The following is an 18153-nucleotide window of genomic DNA, read 5'->3' as shown; positions in this document are numbered from 1 at the left end:
AGAGACGCAAAGGCCAAGTAGGAGGATTTTCAGGAGGACAAAGATGAGGGATGTTTGAATCATAGCGAAGAGCTCGGATGATAGACACAAAGAGCATGGTGTGCAAGGCCCTGAACTGTCAGGAGCAATGGAAGTCCCACGTATGTGGGTGGGGGTGGCAGAACAGACCAGACCTTTCCAGCTGTACCTTCGCTGGGATCGGGGAGGGGAGGGCCTTAGGGGCTGTGTTAGGAAGACTGAATTTTCATCCTTTAAGATGGGAGGCTTGAAGGAATTTGCCCTGGAAGCAACACAGTTCGATTTACCTCCGAGAGTGATACATGTGGAATGAACAGCTGGACTCTGAAAGCCCCGCAGCATCTTTATAAGCAGAGAGGCCCTTGCTGTCTTAAACTGCGCACTGAGATTCCAACGCTGCTGCCTTGAGACCTTCTTCAGAATCCCGAATCGATGACCGGCTGCCTGCCTGCACGAATATAAATACACCGGCTTTTGTCAGCCGCGTGCTCTGTCCTCCGCCGTCCCTCCACTTACCGTTCTCTGGTTCTCTGGCCGGCCCCTCCCAGGTCCGAGGAGAGTTGCTTCGCGAGAGGGTGCAGCAGCTGGAGGCCCAGGAGGGACGCTTTGCCGAGTCCCTCGTCTCCCTGCAGTTCCAGAAGGCGGCCAGGATGGCCAAGACCCTGTGGGCGTACACTGCGCTCCTGACCATCCAGGACCTGCTCCTGGAGGAGCTGAGCGCGTCAGAGACCCTGACCAAGGCAGCCTGCACGCAGATCCTGGAGTCGCACAGCCCGGTGAGTGACAGACCTGGGAAGGAAGGCGCAGGGGGGCCGCACCACATACTTTGGTGTTTCGTTCTGGTGGCCACCTCCACTTCTCCCACCATTAGGTGGGTGGTCCACTGTCCTGTGCCCACTGCAGCGTCCTGGAGAGGGTTGAGTGAGGAAACTCCCATGGGAGCGTGGTGCACCCTTGCAGCCCAAGGCTGCTCTATTTCATTACCTCCAAGGAAGCAAACCTTTTGAATTTTAACGTTTTTAAAATCTGGGAAACTGGGATGCCTCTTGCAGCCAACAGCGGTATTGTATCTTTCATACTACTATGAAAAATAGCTGTGTCGCTTTCAATGAATGGCGCCTTAGATGCTGTGAAATAACGGATTATTTTTTATTTTCAAAATTCTAATTATTCCTACATGCTGCATTTTTTCCAAGGCGTGGGAGATATACTCGTAAAACAAAAGCTACCGACGTAATGGTTTTGAGGACTAATTTTAGTCCCTGTATGTATAATTTTAGAATTTCATGTATTATTATAATAGTTACAGTGAGGAAAGGGAACTCACATTTATCGCGTGTCACGTGTGTGGCAGGCAAGCACTAATGGGCTGTGAAATGGGTGTACTCTCATTTAAGCATTAACAATTCATTACTTAATTGTGCGTCTTAAGATGATCATTTAAGCATGATTATTAATAAGTTGCGATTTTATGCCGCTTTGCAGTTACGCGCTTTGTCAGGCATTATGCCAATTAATCATCGAGCCATGCCATGAAGTCGGTACCTTTTCTGTGCTCAGTTCTCAAGTAAAGAAATGAGATTCGGGCAGGTGGCAGGTCAAGTTCTTTCCGAGGTCCACAGAGCTACTGAGTGACAGGAGCCAGAAATGTATCCCTTTCTCACTTCAGACCCCTGGGTCATGTTCATGGACTAGTTGATCTTGCTAATGGGGGTTCCCGTCATTTCTTTACAGAAGTCATAAATAACATGAGACCCTGAAGAGGCCAAGCTATTTTTCCAGCAAACATAGTGCACCCTGCACTGTGACGCCTGTTTGTAGGGATAGGAAAGAAGGGGAAGCTTTGCTGATATCCCAGCACAAAACATCCAAACGCTGGGTAAATAAAAATAAACATACTTTTTAATACTTTGTGACTTTGCAAGAGAATGAGGAAAATCCCCAAGGGCTAAGGATAGCCTGGAGAAGCTGAACTCATAGAGGGAGATAGAAGCAAATCCAGAGGCTGAAATCTAGGGGCAAAGGGTGAAACGCAGAACGCCCAGGGATAGGGGATTAATGTGAAGGACTAGGAGATGGGGCTGTGGGATGTCCTGAGGAGACAGAATGCCCAGTGAGGCGGGAGGAGAAAGCCACCTGTGGTCAAAGCAGCCACCAGGGTAACCTGTCCATCTTCAGCCCTGCTGGTGGCAGGGGGTGAGGGGGGCAGGGTGTGAGTCTCCTCTGAATTTGTCACCAAAGGCTTCTTCTAATGTGACGAAGGAATCCAAAAATACTTTAGCCATTCAGTCGGGAAATCTCCAAGGTGATAAATTAAATTTAAATAGGTCCAGGTGGGATGCCTGCCCTGGTGCATGGCTAAAGCTAAGGCAGATCCTGTCCATAGGAAAATATTCTCAATCCGGGCACCTCAGGATTTCTATGAGTTCTCAATTAAAATTTAAAGAGTAACTGAACACATAAAGATGCAAGACAAGAGGACCTGTGGATAAGAAAAACAAAACACCAGCGGATTAAAATCCCCAACGACTGTAGATGTCTGAATTATCAGTATAGAGTATAAAAGAATGATTTATGAAATTATTTAAAAAGTTAAAGATAATTCCAAAATGATTTAAAAGTGTCATTCACCCAGAGAGCAGAGAGATTCTCAACTTGCATGTATGTGGTAAAAGACCCAAAACAACAAAAAGAAAAATCGACCAAACAGGGAGAAATTGAGAGATCTCTCATCATGGTGGGAACTTTCAGCACAGCTCCTTCTGTGGTTGAACATTGATCAGATGAAACACCAGTGAAGATACAGATGGACTGAATCACACATTTAACAACCTGTATTTAATGCACACATGCAAAATCTCACAGCTAACGGTTAACGAACATACGTTTTTCTTCAGCACATATTAGGACAGTTAAAAAGTAATTGACCACGCATTACCCTGTTGACCACCTTTTTGAAAAAGGACAATTAAGTTTAAATCCGTTTTTTTAAGAGATTAAAACTTCCATACTTTGGAAGTATTAAACATACTTCTTAATAATTCATGGATCAAAGAAATCAAATTTTCAAAGAAATGGAAATTTTCAAATCAAAAGAATGGAAATTTTCAAATCAAAGAAATGGAAATTTTAAAATTCAAAGAACAGAAAAATAATGTAGATACGACGTTTCTAACTGCTTTTTTTTCTCTCTAAAAAAGCAGTTGTTAGAGAGAAATTTATGCCCTTAACTTATATTGAAAAAGAAGAAAGGCTCACAATTGAAATCATATAAAAAGTTAGTGGGGGGCTTCCCTGGTGGCGCAGTCGTTGAGAGTCCGCCTGCCGATGCAGGGGACACGGGTTCGTGCCCTGGTCCGGGAAGATCCCACATGCCGCAGAGCGGCTGGGCCTGTGAGCCATGGCCGCTGAGCCTGCGCGTCCAGAGCCTGTGCTCCGCGGCAGGAGAGGCCAGAACAGTGAGAGGCCCATGTACCGCAAAAAAACCCCCAAAAAACAAAACAAAACAAAAAGTTAGGGGGATAACAACCACAAATGAACCTGTAGAAAGTAGAGGGAAGGAAGAGAGAATAAATAAAATTAAAAACAAAACTACAGTAGAGAGAATCGATAAAGTGAAATGTTGAATTTTTTGAGAAAAGTCTAATAAATATACAAATATCCAGAAAGACTGACCATTTAAAAAAGAGATAAGGGACAAGTAATATCAGAAGTACAAAAATCAACATAACAATAGATGCCCTAGAGTTTTAAAAAATAAGAGAATTCTGTGAACAATAATTTTATGTAGATGACTTTAGACATTGCAAAGAAAGAAAATTTTCTAAAAAATTATAGATCACCAAGATTGGTTCAACTAGAAAAAAAATCTGTATAGTTCCATTACCACGAAAGAAATTGATTCAGTAGTTTTGAAATCTTCTGACACACATGCAAAGATATCTTACCTTGATAGTTTTACAGGTGAGCTCCACCAAACCTTAAGGTAGCAAGTTTTTCCAATCTCATATAAGGATTATTTCTGATGTTAAAAAAAATAGGGACTATTCCTCATTTCATGAAGCTCAGATAACCCTGACACCGAAAGCAGACATGAATAGTACGAGAAAGAACAATTACAGTTGTCTTACTTTGAGCATAGATGTACAATTCATAAACAAAATATTGACCTAATCCAGCCGTCTGTAAAAAGGATTTAATACAGCATGACCGGACTGAGTTTTTCTCAGGAATGTAGGGTTGGTTTAACATTAAAACATTCATGTACAAAATTCATTAGATTAACAGATTAAAGAAATGACTCCTATGATCATTTCAGTATATACAGAACAAGTATTTTATTGAATTCAGCACCCATTCAACTTAAGACTCCTTAGCAAATTAATAATAGGAGGAAATACCTGTAGGATGTTTACCCAAAACCCACAGTAAGTATCGCTGCCGTGTGATTGGCATGGAGGTGGACATTGCCAGGAATTATAGGTGAAGCAGGTGAGGCCTTCAGAGGAAGGGCAGGTCCAAGGTCATGTATCAAACAAATTAGGAACAAAATAAGACACTAGGAACCTCTGGCTTTCAGTTCCCGGTTCATCTCTTCATCATAAATGCTCTGAGAAGCACCTCAGTTAAGCCCTAAGACACTGCACGGCCCTTTCCACTTGCAACGACCCTTATTCCCATTAGTAACTGGGCAGCACAACACTTACATTTTCAATTTTATCTTAAAGCCCTTTTGAGTAACATCAAAGCTTTCTTATTCTCAAGCGTGTTTAGAATAGAAGAGTTAATGTGTCCTGAATTGGAAGCAACTGATGATAAATCAGAGGATGCTGCATGATTAAATTCCTGGTACAGCGATGGATACGATGCCGGGGTTTTTTGCAGCGAAGATTTGCATTTGGAGGGAAGACAAACCTGTCATTTTGCTCCTGGTATTAGACTTTCATTCTGCAATCTGATCATTCTGGGAAAACCACTTTCCCATTGGGAACGGGCTTTTAAGCTGTTTCACATTCAGGAGAATTTAAAAAAGCATGAAATGAAATGCTTTGGAAGCAATGACTCCTAAGAAAACTATATCAAGTTCCCCTCACTTGATGAAAGATTTAGACTCATTTTGTGAAATTGGGACATAGGCAAAGGCATAACTGAATCATGGGCAAATTTAAATGGGATGGACTTACTCATACAGATAATGTGACCCCAGACTAACTGTACCCACTGTATTTGCATTTCAATTTCAGTGGCTGCATATCCACTTTTCCAAGCCTGGACTGGACATCTTTCTCTTCTCCCCTCTGCCTTACTGCCCACTTGCTGCCAGTCACCCAGTCTGTCGATCCTGCTGGAATTTTCTCACTTCTGACCTTTGCCGCCCAGCTTCACTCTTCAGACAAATCTGAAAACCAAAAATCGCACCAAGAGTAGCTTGCACTCGTTGAGCTCTCTCGTTAAGCCCAAGGCATCGTGTTAAGTGTGTAAACTTTCTGTCAACCCCAGGATGATTTTACTCCCATTCTACAGATGGAGTCGAGGCTTAGGACAGTTAACGCATTTCACCACGGTCCCACAGCTGGAAAGCAGAGCACACCTCCTGCCTGCAAAGCCTGGCTCCTGTCCTGACATTGATTTCCACCCGCCTTCCTCCTTCCCTCTGCAGTCTCCTCCACACTGCAGCCAGAGGAGCCTTTCTGAAAAATAAAAATGATCAGTGACAGCCCCATTCCCAGCTCCATATTTTAATATTTATCCTCTACCCCTCCCTCCCTCGGACTCTGAGTTTTAGCCCCTGCAGCTTCCTGAACACTTGAGACACATTCAGGCCTCCATTCCTTGGAAGGACCTCTGCCTAGAATGCTTCTGCTGCCCACGTACAAACTCCTCTCCATATTCTTAGACAAGCCAAATGTTGCCTCCTCTGTGAAGCCATCCGTGATTCCCTTGGACAGAGTTGGTTTTTCCCAGCTCTGTACTCAAATAACTCTCCATCGCGATTCCCAGAGACGGGCTGTTACCTGTCACTGTTACTGTGTTTGAACAACTGTCTCCCACGCTAAACCGTGAGTTTCCAGAGTCTAGGGGCCATGTCTCATTCACCCCAGCATCCCTTGTGCCCAATAAAAGGCCTGGAACTGTCTCTCTATCTGCCTGTCTGTCTGTCTTCATCATCATCATTTGTCCATCTGTCCAACCATCCATTCATTCAAAAGATGCCTACATAATGCTTTCCAGAGACAATAGAAGCGAGAGATGGGGCCCAGAGTCAGAGAAATTAAAATCACTCCGCTTGGGTTCTTGGGACTTTAGGAAATTTCCTTACGCTGTCTGCGCCTGAGCTACCTTATCGATAAAATGGGACTACCTTGTGCTGTTTTGTGAAGATTAAATAAATTAATTCATGTAAAGATAGCGTGAATCAAATCTAGCGCAAGGTGGGCATTCGGTATGTGCTAATTGCTGTTATTATTACTATTAGTAAGATGTTGCTGGTTACTGTGACTCCTTCCACAAGCCAGGTGCCTGCTTCCTGCTGGGGAGAAGGATGAACAAGACAGTCCCAGAGCCCCTACCTGAGCATCTAAACTCTAGTGAAGAGAGCAGGCATTAAGGAAGACAGTTCTAGAACCGAATCTTGGATTCCAGTTGTGCTAAGTGGCAGGGGTTTGGAGGAGAACTGACCTCTGGGAGAACCTCCCATCAGCATCTTAGAACCTGCAGGATACCAGGTTCCCACCTTGTTTCCTGTTCCTAACCAGGGCTAACCCGGTCTCGGAAAACCAAAGTGTGACTCGCCAGCTCTCTGTGCTCTGCCTGTTTTGGGGACACTGGCAGGCGTGGGTCTGTCCTTTCCTTCCCCACACTGTGGGCTGGGGGCTGCCTCAGTGGAAGCCTGGTCCGTGACCAGGCTCCGGGCATGCTGACAGAACACGCTGAGGGAAACTCATTAGTGCTGTTGGAAATGCTGTGTTTGGTTATGTTTCCAATTTGGGACGCAGCAACGAGAAGGATGGTCATAACTGGAAATCTCAGTGTGATGGTAGCCCACGCTCAGAGCATTCCAAAGCTTCCACGGCCCTGACGGCACAACCCGGCACTCTCCACACTACGACTTCAGTTTACCTCTCTGGCCATTTTCTCTTCTGCCTTGGTTTCTGAGCCTCTGGGGGCCTTTGAGACCCTTCTGAGCGCTTGATGCAAGCTTTGGCCCCTCTGCAGACAGGCAGACGGTTTTGCACAAAATTTAGGAGGACCAAGGGCCACCATCTCCTGATGACACCTAACCGAGACCTCTTACGATTGAGCCCCATCCTCACTCCACCCCACATAGAACACTGGCCAGTTGGTGAATAATAGGTTCGGTGTGTGTGCATTTTACAAGGCTTGGGACCTTCCTGCCCGCCCTCTCTTACCCATCTAAGCAGGCTGTGGACAGTCTCTTGTACCCAGATTCTCTGACTCTGGTGGCCTCAGAATGCAGATTTCTTCTGTCTGGCCAGTGAGAGACAGTATAGCCTGGGGGTTAAGGACACAAACCCTGGAGCCGGCTGGCCTGGCCCCGTATTCTGGTTCTGCCACTTAAGAATTGCATGGCCTGGAAAATTACTTTGTCTCCCTGCCTCAGTTGCATCATTTGTAACAGGGAAAATAAGTATATATTCCTTACAGTTGTTATAAGGATTCAATGAGATGAATAAACACAGAGCACTTAGAGTGGGTCAGGCTTGACCTGTGTACTGTCAGTGTTAGGTGTTATCCATGGTTGCTGGTCCAGCACAGCTTTCGCCACGTAGGTTACGTGCTGATAACCCATGTGTTTTAACTTTTTTTTTTTTTTTGCGGTACGCGGGCCTCTCACTGCTGTGGCCTCTCCCGTTGCGGAGCACAGGCTCTGGACGCGCAGGCGCAGCGGCCATGGCCCACCCGGACCGAGGCACGAACCCGCGTCCCCCGCATCGGCAGGCGGACTCCCAACCACTGCGCCACCAGGGAAGCCCAACCCATGTGTTTTAGAAACAGGTGGGAGCTGCCAGGGAGCTGCTATGTGCTGCAGGTTGGGGGATGGAAATGCAGCCCTGCCCCCCAGGAGCTCACACTCTAGCAGAAAGTGGAGCATTGTCCTAATCTGCTCGTGCTGCTGTATCCAAATACCATAGACTGCAGGGCTTAGATAACAAACATTTATTTTCTCACAGTTTTGGAGACTGGGAAGTCTAAGATCAAAGTGCTGGCTGATTCTGTTTCTGTTGCGAAGAATCCTTCCTGGCTTGCAGACGGCTGCCTTCTCACTGTGTCCTCACATGGCAGAGAGAGGGAGCTCTGGTCTCTTCCTCGTTCTATAAGGGGACTAATCCCATCTTGGGGGCCCCATCCTTGTAACTTTATCTAAACCTAATTACCCCCAAAGGCCACACCTCCAAGCCCCATCCCGCTGGGGATTAGGGATCCAGCATGTGGATTTTGAGGGACCACAAATATTCATTCAGTCTGTGATGGGAAAATACGAAGGATGGTGAGTGGACAGTGGAGGAGGGGGAGTCTGCATCTCCCAGGGGACTTAGGGAGCCGTTAGTAAGTGCCTGACAATTAGCTTTTTTGCTTGTAATATAAGTGCCTGACATTCAGCTTTTGATTGTCGAGGCATCCGTTTCAAAGACATCGTCTGAAAATAAACAGGTTGCCAACTAAACAACTAGATAAAAGTCAGGCTGCCCCACCCGTGAATTTCCCTTTTTTTGAAAGCTCTGGTTGACCTACATACCTGACCTCTTGAGTGACCCTGCTTTGCCCTCCCTGCGCCTCAATTCCTGCTCTTATGATTTAAGTTCACCAACAAAGAGTGAACCAGTGAAACACTAGGCACCCCATCCTTGACCATCCAAGGGCCATGCTGTCTCTCTCTTTGCGACCCTGCTGTGTGGCCTGGGTGTGCCGTGTACCCTCCAGGGCCTGTGAGGAATAAACCTTGTTTTTTCAAGGTCCCTGATGGTTGTTGCTGAGGTTGAGTCTTGCAATCATAAGAACCACAAGGGCCAGTTCAACCTTGACATCAGCCCATCAGGAAAATGCCTGTGGGCGCTGCCCCAGGGAGTGTGGACCCCCAGGCATCTCCAGCTAGTACTGTCACAGTCCACAGGCTGAGACCAACACAGAACAGAGCTCTTTCCTGAGGAGGTTCTTCTGAAGCCAGTCCTTGAAAGAAGACTCAGAGTTGGCCAGGCAAACGGGGAAAGGCCCTGCAGGTGGGTGTACAGTGTGTGCAAAGGCACGGAGGGGTGAGAGACCCAGATGCAGTCTCTTCATGCTGTTTGGCACGGCCAGATCCGGGAGGCAGCAAAAGGAGGTGGTGCTAGGCTTGCAGCGCCGTGCCAAGCGGGGCGGATTTTATCCTGCGGTCCACCTGCCTTGGGCTCATCACCTGCCCCTCTGTGTGCAGGAGCTCCAGGAACTGGAGAGGAAGCTGGAGGACCAGCTGGCGCACCAAGAGGCGGCCCAGCTGCAGCGGGCCCTGGAGAGTCGGCAGCAGTGGGCAGGTGAGGGGCCTGGGCTTCTGCACGAGCCGGAGGAGGAGACAGATTCTGAAAGGCAGGTTTCGGCTGTCCTGCGACGGGCCCTGAGCAAGGGTCAGAAGTTACTGGAGCATCACCAGCAGAGGTGAGCCAAGGGCCCAAGGGCAGTGTGTAGGCTCAGTCCCCGCAGGCCAGGGGGGCACCTGGCCTCTCAGACTCAGCGGGATAAGGCCCACCTGGGCTGTCGTGCTGCCGTCTGAGAGGTCCTCCCAGCACTCAGGCACGAGCTGTTAACTTTGTAACAGGCTTCTTCCCTGACATCTTTTTATACTTCATTTTTTGAGTCTTTTAATATTTAATTTCTGTTGAATATTTAATATTGAGGTTTTACTGAAGGTAATATTTTTCAGCTTTTTATTTTGAAATAATTATAGACTCACAAGAAGTTGAAAAAAATAGTGCAGAGGTTCCATGGCCCATCACCCAGCTTCCCCCAATGGCAACATCTCACAGGATAACAACACATTATCCAGACCAGGAATTGACATTTGCACGATGCAGTGAATACAGGCCTTACTCAGGCCTCACCATAAACATAATATTTATATCCTGCTTTTGTAAAATTATAAAACAGACAGAACCCCCTGATCTTCTTTTTTGTTGTTGTTTTTTGCATTCTTTTTCAATTAATTAGACAATTAGCCTTTGCCCATGGCATTAAGAACTGTTGAAAAAAATACTTTTTCCCTTACAGAGTCTAGGTATTTTATTTTATTTTTGAGTTACAATTAACATACAAGATTATATTAGTTTCAGGTGTACAACATAGTGATTCAATATTTTTATACATTATGAAATGATCACTGCAGTAAAACCAGTTACCATCCATCACCATACAAAGTTGTTACAGTATTACTGACTATATCCCCTATGTGTATATTACATCCCCATAACTTATTTATTTTATAGTTGGAAGTTTGTATCTCTTAATCCCCTTCACCTATTTTGACTTTCCTCCCACCCCCTTCCCCTCAACCCAACCCAGCAACCACCAGTTTGTTCTCTGTATCCATGAGTCTGTTTCTGTCTTGTTTGTTCATTTGTTTTGTTTTTTACATTCCATATATGTAAGTGAAACCATACGGTATTTGTTTGTCTCTGTCTGACTTATTTCACCTAGCATAATACCCTCCAGGTCTATCCATGTTGCTCCAAACGCAAGATTTCATCCGTTTTTTACAGCTGAATAATATTCCACTGTGTATATATACCACATCTTCTCTGTCCATTCATCTATGGATGGACACTTAGGTTGCTTCCATATCTTAGCTATTGTAAATAGTGTTGCAGTGAACATAGAGCTACATATATCTTCTGGAAAACATAATTTTTAACAGCTTCATAATTTTCCATTGTGAATATAATGTTGACATGTGAAGGACAGGGTAAAAACTATATATACAGCATGATTTCATTTTTGAAAACATACACACAAATTAACTGAAGCAAATAGGCCAAATTGTAATAGATGTGATTTCTGTGTGGTGAGATTACAGGTTATTTTAATGTATTTGATTACGCTTTTCTGTGTAAACACAACATCAAAGTGCAGTTCTGTTTTCCATTGAAATAATTGCATAAAAGACTGAATCTGTTTGATCAGAGGAAAATGCTCAGAGATGTTGACTTTATTTAGACTTGATTTAGGATTTTAGTAACGTATTCCATGCTTCATGGTGGAAAATGCTGATGATCGAGCTTTTGGTATGAAGTGTACCTGCAGATTGGGTTTGGATTGTATTAACCAGCAGGAATGCAGGATGGATAACCCAAAATGCCAACTTTGATTGGCTGAGGGATAGGCTGGGGGGACCTCCTTGTGGGGAAGTCAAGACGCCTGATAGAGACCTTGTGTGATAAGGTGCCACCCAGCCTCTGTGGTCAGAGTCAGGTCCATCCTTGGGAGATGGTTCTGGGCCCGCTTCAACACAAGGTCACATGGTAATTGAAGACTCCAGATCTTGGTGTTCTTGAGCACAAGCATGACAACTAATACTGAGAGTTTTCAACTTAGGATCACGGTTGGAGGTCAGAGGGAACGAAAAGTGCCCACCGAACTGAGCAGGCATCTGGAGACCGAAAAACAAGGCAGGCAGCTCCACATAACCAATGGATCTGTTTATCTAGGGTAACATCCTCACAAGGTGGGGTCAAGCAGACAATAATCCAGAAGCCTTCACAGCTGCATTCCGCACCACCAAGGGGCCATTGGGACAATTTGATAGTTAACCTAAGGTATGGGGATAGCTTGGAACTAGGACGTGCATTCCTAAGTGAAGATTTATGAACGGGTACCTAGTCTCGTGGGTGCCAGGAATACTTCAGGGAAGGTTTTCATCCTTGTCTGGGGACGAACAAAGCATAGAGGCTACCTGGTCCTAATGGTTATTAAACAATATCTATTAACTACAAAGCCCTGATGACAGAGAAGTGATTCACTGCACAGTCCTAGGTGGGTCAGCAGAAGGACAGGAGAGACTGTAAGGGCCCAAGATGGCATCAGTTACGCTAATAGCCATGCAGATCACAGATTACCCTGCAAAGCCACAGAAAAGTCTCCATATGGCTCCCACAAAACTTCTTGCTTCGAGGAGCTCTCCCTCCTGGTGAGCCCTCCCTGGTACATTATTTGCAAGGTAATCTAGCTAAAAACCAGCAAGCTTCTTCTGGCCACTTCTTTGGATGGATTTTTTTTTTTTAAATCATGTTGATTAGATTTGTGATCCCTTGTTGTTTAAATAACTAGGATTTAAATAACTAGCTTTATAACAAAACTGGACTCATATAGATTTTGTTTTCACTCTAGTTTGAGAGAAGAGCAAGAGAACAGTGTCATGCTTGAAGATTTGCTGGAGAATATGGAGACGGACACCTTTGTGACCCTGTACAGCCAGGTGAGAACAAGTTTGCCATGTCCTGGGTCCATCCCTTGCCAGGTCGTCACTTCACCCTTTTCTCAGTGTCCACGATTCCTCACCCTCAAGATGGGGATGATAACTCGAACCTTGGGAGCTGCCAAGCAGATCTGTGAAAACCCCTGGCCCAGGGCCAGCACATAGAGGACATTTGATCGGGGGTCACGGCAGCAGCAATGACAATAGTAATCATTGCCCTGGTCAGTTTCTGTAATTAGACAGGCACCCAAACCTTCTTCTTCTCAGTCTTAAGTAAGTTTAATATATACATTTAATATATCCATTTTTCAAATAGAGGAACCATGCCCAGATTTTGTGGCGTGAGGGCTCCAGGGCTCACTGCCGCTCCTTGGAGCTCAGGATTCAGCCTGGGGTAGGTGACTACACGGTGTGCTCTTTCTGCTCAGTTTCCCTGCAGAGCACATGATGCCCCTGGCCTGGGTCTCTGGGGGAACTGAGCCATCTCCACACTCACTCTGATTGCCCGCCCACCCCCTTTCTTCTTTGTAACTAAGAGAATTGACAGACGGCCAAAGTGTCACATGTGGAATTTCATCCAGATTCATTTCTGATTTGTTGGCTCTTTTAAACTGTGAACTCTGCTAAAGAATTGGCCCTATAGTCAGGGCGTGGTTTTTCTCTGCCCCCAACCCTGTGCCTTGTAGAGTCCCCTCAGCAAAGTCTACTCAACTGATTTGTTTCTTTTCCAGGCCCTGTGTATTAGTGAGGATTTTTCAGAGAAACAGAACCACAAAGACTTGGGGTGGGGGGAGAGAAGGAGAGAGAGACTTACTTTATGGAATTAGCTCATGTGATTATGGAGACTGGCAAGTCCAAGTAGGCTGGCAGGATAGACCACCAGGCTAGAGACCCAGGGAAGAGCTGATGTTAACAGTTCAAGTCCAAAGTCCCACTACTGGCAGAATTCACTGTGGCTCAGAGGTCAGTCTTTTTTCTGTTTGGGCCTTCACCTGCTTAGATGGGGCCCACCCACATCAAAGCAATCTGCTTTAAGTCCACTGACTTAAATGTTAATCTCATCCAAAAGCTCCTTCAAAGAAATATCCAGAATGATGTTTGTCCAAATATCTTGACACTGTGGCCCAGACAAGATGACCTGTAAAGTTAACCATCACTCCCTGTTTAGTGGCCTCCTGTATTTCACCTGTTTCTTCTCTGTACCAGGCAAGATGATAACGAAGGAGGCCCAGGTCTCCCTCCCTGTCTCCCTGTTCTTCCTCCTACTCTACTCCTCCTCCCCTCCTCCTCTTCCTCCTTCTCCTCCTTTTTCTTCTTCTTTCTCTTGTGATCTCTCTGTCTCTGTCTCTCTCTCTCTCTTCTGTTTTCTTTCCTCATGGTTACACTGCCTTAGGGACAGCATAGTTTGAATTCCCAAATTTGCATGAAGGATAGTTTCCATAAGAGCACCCATGTTTTCATGTTTATGCAACTTTGCCAACTCCTCCTTTTTTGCATGTTTATGACAATATCAAAATAATACTCTCGAATGCCTGCTCTGTGCTAGACACATCACACATCATCCCAGTTCATGCTCACCATTGCTCTGGGGACACTGGCAGTGGGAAGAGCCTCCCCAGGGCACTGCTGCAAATCCATCAGCCCTTCTGTGATGGTGATGATACAAACAGCAGCTGATATCAGCCCAGCGTTGAGGAGAGGCATGGAGAGGATCATCACCTGACAGATGAAGAAACTGAGGGTCAGAGAGGTGACGTGACTTAGCCGGGGTCCCATAGCCAGTCAGTGGGGGCTGGTTTAAAATCAGGGTTTTTATCCCTTTAAAGGCTCTACTCATTCCATTTCATGCTACTGCACAATTCCCTTTAAAGCAAAGTATTTCTTAATTGCTTCATGAATAAAACAGGAAGGGGGTGCTCATTTAAAAATGAATGGTACTAACCTCACAAGGCAGGAAGTTTCCCTGTGCTGTGGGGAGAGGCTGGGACCTCATCTGTGGTCCTCACTGAATTCGCCTCCTTTCTCCCCTGGGGCTCCAGCATGACTGCAACCACTGTAGACAACAGAGTGGCATTCTTTTCTAACCACATAAAGGATGACTTAGATTCAGCTTAAGATCTTCTAAACGGGCTTTGTCCTTGAATAATATTGACTGTGCTCCTAGTAAGTGGCAAGTGCTATCCTAGGCACTGGGATTTTAGCAGCAAACAAAACAGATAGGGCTTCCCTGGTGGCACAGTGGTTGAGAGTCCGCCTGCCGATGCAGGGGACGCAGGTTCGTGCCCCGGTCCGGGAGGATCCCACATGCCGCGGAGCGGCTGGGCCCGTGAGCCATGGCCGCTGAGCCTGCACGTCCGGAGCCTGCGCTCCGCAACAGGAGAGGCCACAGCAGTGAGAGGCCCGCGTACTGCAAAAAAAAAAAAAAAAAACAGTTAAAGCCCATGCTCTCAGGAGCTGATATTCTGGTGGGGAAAGCAGGCAATTAACAAAATAAATACATGAACCAAATAGTATTTTATGTGGATTATGATCTCATTTTTATAGTCATGTCCATCCATGCATCTGGCCGTCACTCCATCTGTCTATCCATCCATCCATTCACTTGTCCATTTGTCTACCCGTCCATCCATCCACCCATCTATCCATCAGTCCATCCATCCATCCCCCCACCCACCATCCATCCATCCATCTATCCATCTGTCCATTTGGCCACTCGTCCATCTAGCCACCGAGCCACCCAGCCATCCAACCACCCACTATCCATCATCCATCTATCCATTCACCCATCTGTCCATCCGTATACCCACCCATCCATCCATCCATCTATCCATCTGTCCATTTGGCCACTCGTCCATCTAGCCACCGAGCCACCCAGCCATCCAACCACCCACTATCCATCATCCATCTATCCATTCACCCATCTGTCCATCCGTATACCCACCCATCCATCCATCCATCTATCCATCTGTCCATTTGGCCACTCGTCCATCTAGCCACCGAGCCACCCAGCCATCCAACCACCCACTATCCATCCTCCATCTATCCATTCACCCATCTGTCCATCCGTATACCCACCCATCCATCCATCCATCTATCCATCTGTCCATTTGGCCACTCGTCCATCTAGCCACCGAGCCACCCAGCCATCCAACCACCCACTATCCATCCTCCATCTATCCATTCACCCATCTGTCCATCCGTATACCCACCCATCCATCCATCCATCTATCCATCTGTCCATTTGGCCACTCGTCCATCTAGCCACCGAGCCACCCAGCCATCCAACCACCCACTATCCATCCTCCATCTATCCATTCACCCATCTGTCCATCCGTATACCCACCCATCCATCCATCCATCTATCCATCTGTCCATTTGGCCACTCGTCCATCTAGCCACCGAGCCACCCAGCCATCCAACCACCCACTATCCATCCTCCATCTATCCATTCACCCATCTGTCCATCCGTATACCCACCCATCCATCCATCCCTCCATTCATCTACTTATGTATATGCCTAAAAATATTCCTGGAACGTGGTTTGCCTAATGGTACTGATAACTATTTCTGGATAGTGGCATTTGGAATAATTACTTTAACATTTTTATGCTTTTCTACATTGTTTGATTCCTTTAAATTAGCAGTATTTCTTAAAGATCAAGGCAAGGATGAAATATGCCAAGATACACCCAAACAATGGAAATCCGCGCCAGGTCCAGTGGCGGTGAAGCAGAACAGGAGAGAGGGACAGGCAGGGCCTGCTGTTAAGCCTGGTCTTTCTGCCGCCGTCTTCTGCATGAACAGCTGGTCCCCACATTGCTTTGTGATTCATTTCAGTCTCTAGAAGTGACCCACACAGATGCTTTTTGTGTCACCACCTTCAGGAAGACTCGACCCAGTTAATTGACCTTTGTTAAGGATTATTTTATTGATCAGAAAGCTTCAGAGCTGGGAGAGCCATGGCAGTGGGCCGGTGGGTCCCCATATTCACCAGTGGGGATCCCGGTGATGAAGGGTTACTCCTCTGCCTCAGGAAGAAGTGAGTCTACAGGGTGTTGATGGAGTTTATCCTTCATTTATTCGACCCACGTCTGTTGATGTTTTTCTCTGTGCTGGGAACCGGGTTAAATGCTGGAGGTAGAGACGCATATGATGCTGACCCCATCCTAAAACCTCCCTGCAGAGACACATGAGAAATTGGACAACTGAATTTTATACAAGAATTGGACAGAAGAGAGTTCATTAACACCAGAGAAAAGCAGAGGAGAGGCATCTGTCCCAGAATGTGGGGTCAGGAAAGGCTTCCAGGAGCCCCACACGGGTGTAGAAACCAAAAGAATGAGTTGAGGAGAGCCAGACAGAGAGCACGTTGGGGAAGAGAGTACTACAGGCAGAAGGAAGCATACGGGTTGCAAGGAAAGAGCTTGGTATTTATAATAACACTTTTCCCCATCACTGCACTGAAAGCATTGGTCAGAGTAGTAAGCAGCCCCATGTTTCCAAATCCAGTGGTCAAGTCCATGTCTTCGTCCTTCTTGACCTCTCTGTGGCACTTGATCCACTGCCCTTTTCTTGAATATGTTCCCTCCTTGGCTTCCAAACCCTGGACACCTGGTTCTCTCCCAGCCCTCTGGCTACCTGTGGTCAAGCCCCTGTGTTGGATGCATCGTGGCCTTTGGACGTTGGGAGCCTGAGGACTCGGTCGTTGGACCTCATTCCCTCTCATCTACATTCACTCCCTTGCTGATGTCATCACCACACTGATTACCATCTAATCTTAGCTCCAGACCCCTGCCCTGAACTTGAGACTTGACATCGCCATTAGTGACTTAACCTGTCCAAACAGAACTCCGAGTGACTGACAGTCCCCTGTCCCAGGCTTGCTCCACACTGGGTAACACCAGTTACCCAGCAGCCCAAGTGAAAGATGGTGGAGTCATCCTTTATTCTTGTCTTTCAACGAACCTTGTTGGCTCTACCATCAAAGAGTCTCCCGCGTCCCACCACTTCTCACCACCTCCCCTCCACCACTCTGGCTCACACAGCTACCATCTCTTGCCTGAGATGCCGCCCCTCTGCTACCTCACTTGTTGCAGATGGTTCATGGCCCCTGTGTCATCCAAAGTCATCTTTAAAAAATGAGAATCAGCTCATGCCATTCCCACTGCTTAAATTCCTGCAGTGACTCCCCAGCTCACCATGAAGACAAGTCAAAATTCTCCCTACGATGAAAAGGTCCGTATGAGCTGATCCCCCGCCATTTGTCCCAACTTAACTGTTGTCACTCTCCTTCTCACACGGTCCATGCCAGCCACACTGGCCTCCTTCGCTCTCCATGAAACGTGCCAAGGATATCCCCACCTCAGGGTCTTTGCCCTTGCCTTCCCTCTGCCTGGAAAGCTCTTCCCTTCCATGTGCCCGTGGTTCACTTCCGCACTTCATTCAGGTCCCTGCTCAGACGTCACCTCCTCGGAGAAGCCTTCCCTGACTACCTGTCTCATATATCAGCCACCCCCGCCCCTCACCCTCTGTCTCTTTATCCTGCCTTGTTTTGCATCCTGGCACCTACACTGCCTGATACGGTGTTTCTTTGTAGGCTTACCATCTGTCTCTTTGACTGACTGTGAGCCTCATGAAGGCAGAGACTTTGTCTGTGCTACTTACTGCTCTGCCTC

General features: G+C 46.6%; 1 protein-coding gene across 1 annotated transcript in view; it reads left to right on the top strand.

The window, feature by feature from the left end:
* The window catches only part of EVC2 (EvC ciliary complex subunit 2), a gene marked incomplete at both ends in the record, with an annotated part of 139804 nt that overhangs the window by 113974 nt on the left and 7677 nt on the right, over positions 1-18153 (top strand). The window contains 3 exons of the mRNA XM_082653556.1: positions 567-794; positions 9452-9669; positions 12391-12478. Coding sequence (XP_082509682.1) covers positions 567-794; positions 9452-9669; positions 12391-12478 — 534 coding nt within the window. The remainder of the gene's footprint in view (positions 1-566; positions 795-9451; positions 9670-12390; positions 12479-18153) is intronic.

The sequence above is a fragment of the Grampus griseus genome (genome assembly GCF_964374135.1).
Source record: "Grampus griseus genome assembly, chromosome: 4".
In the NCBI taxonomy this organism is placed as follows: Eukaryota; Metazoa; Chordata; class Mammalia; order Artiodactyla; family Delphinidae; genus Grampus; species Grampus griseus.
This window is presented reverse-complemented; position numbering and strand designations above follow the sequence as displayed.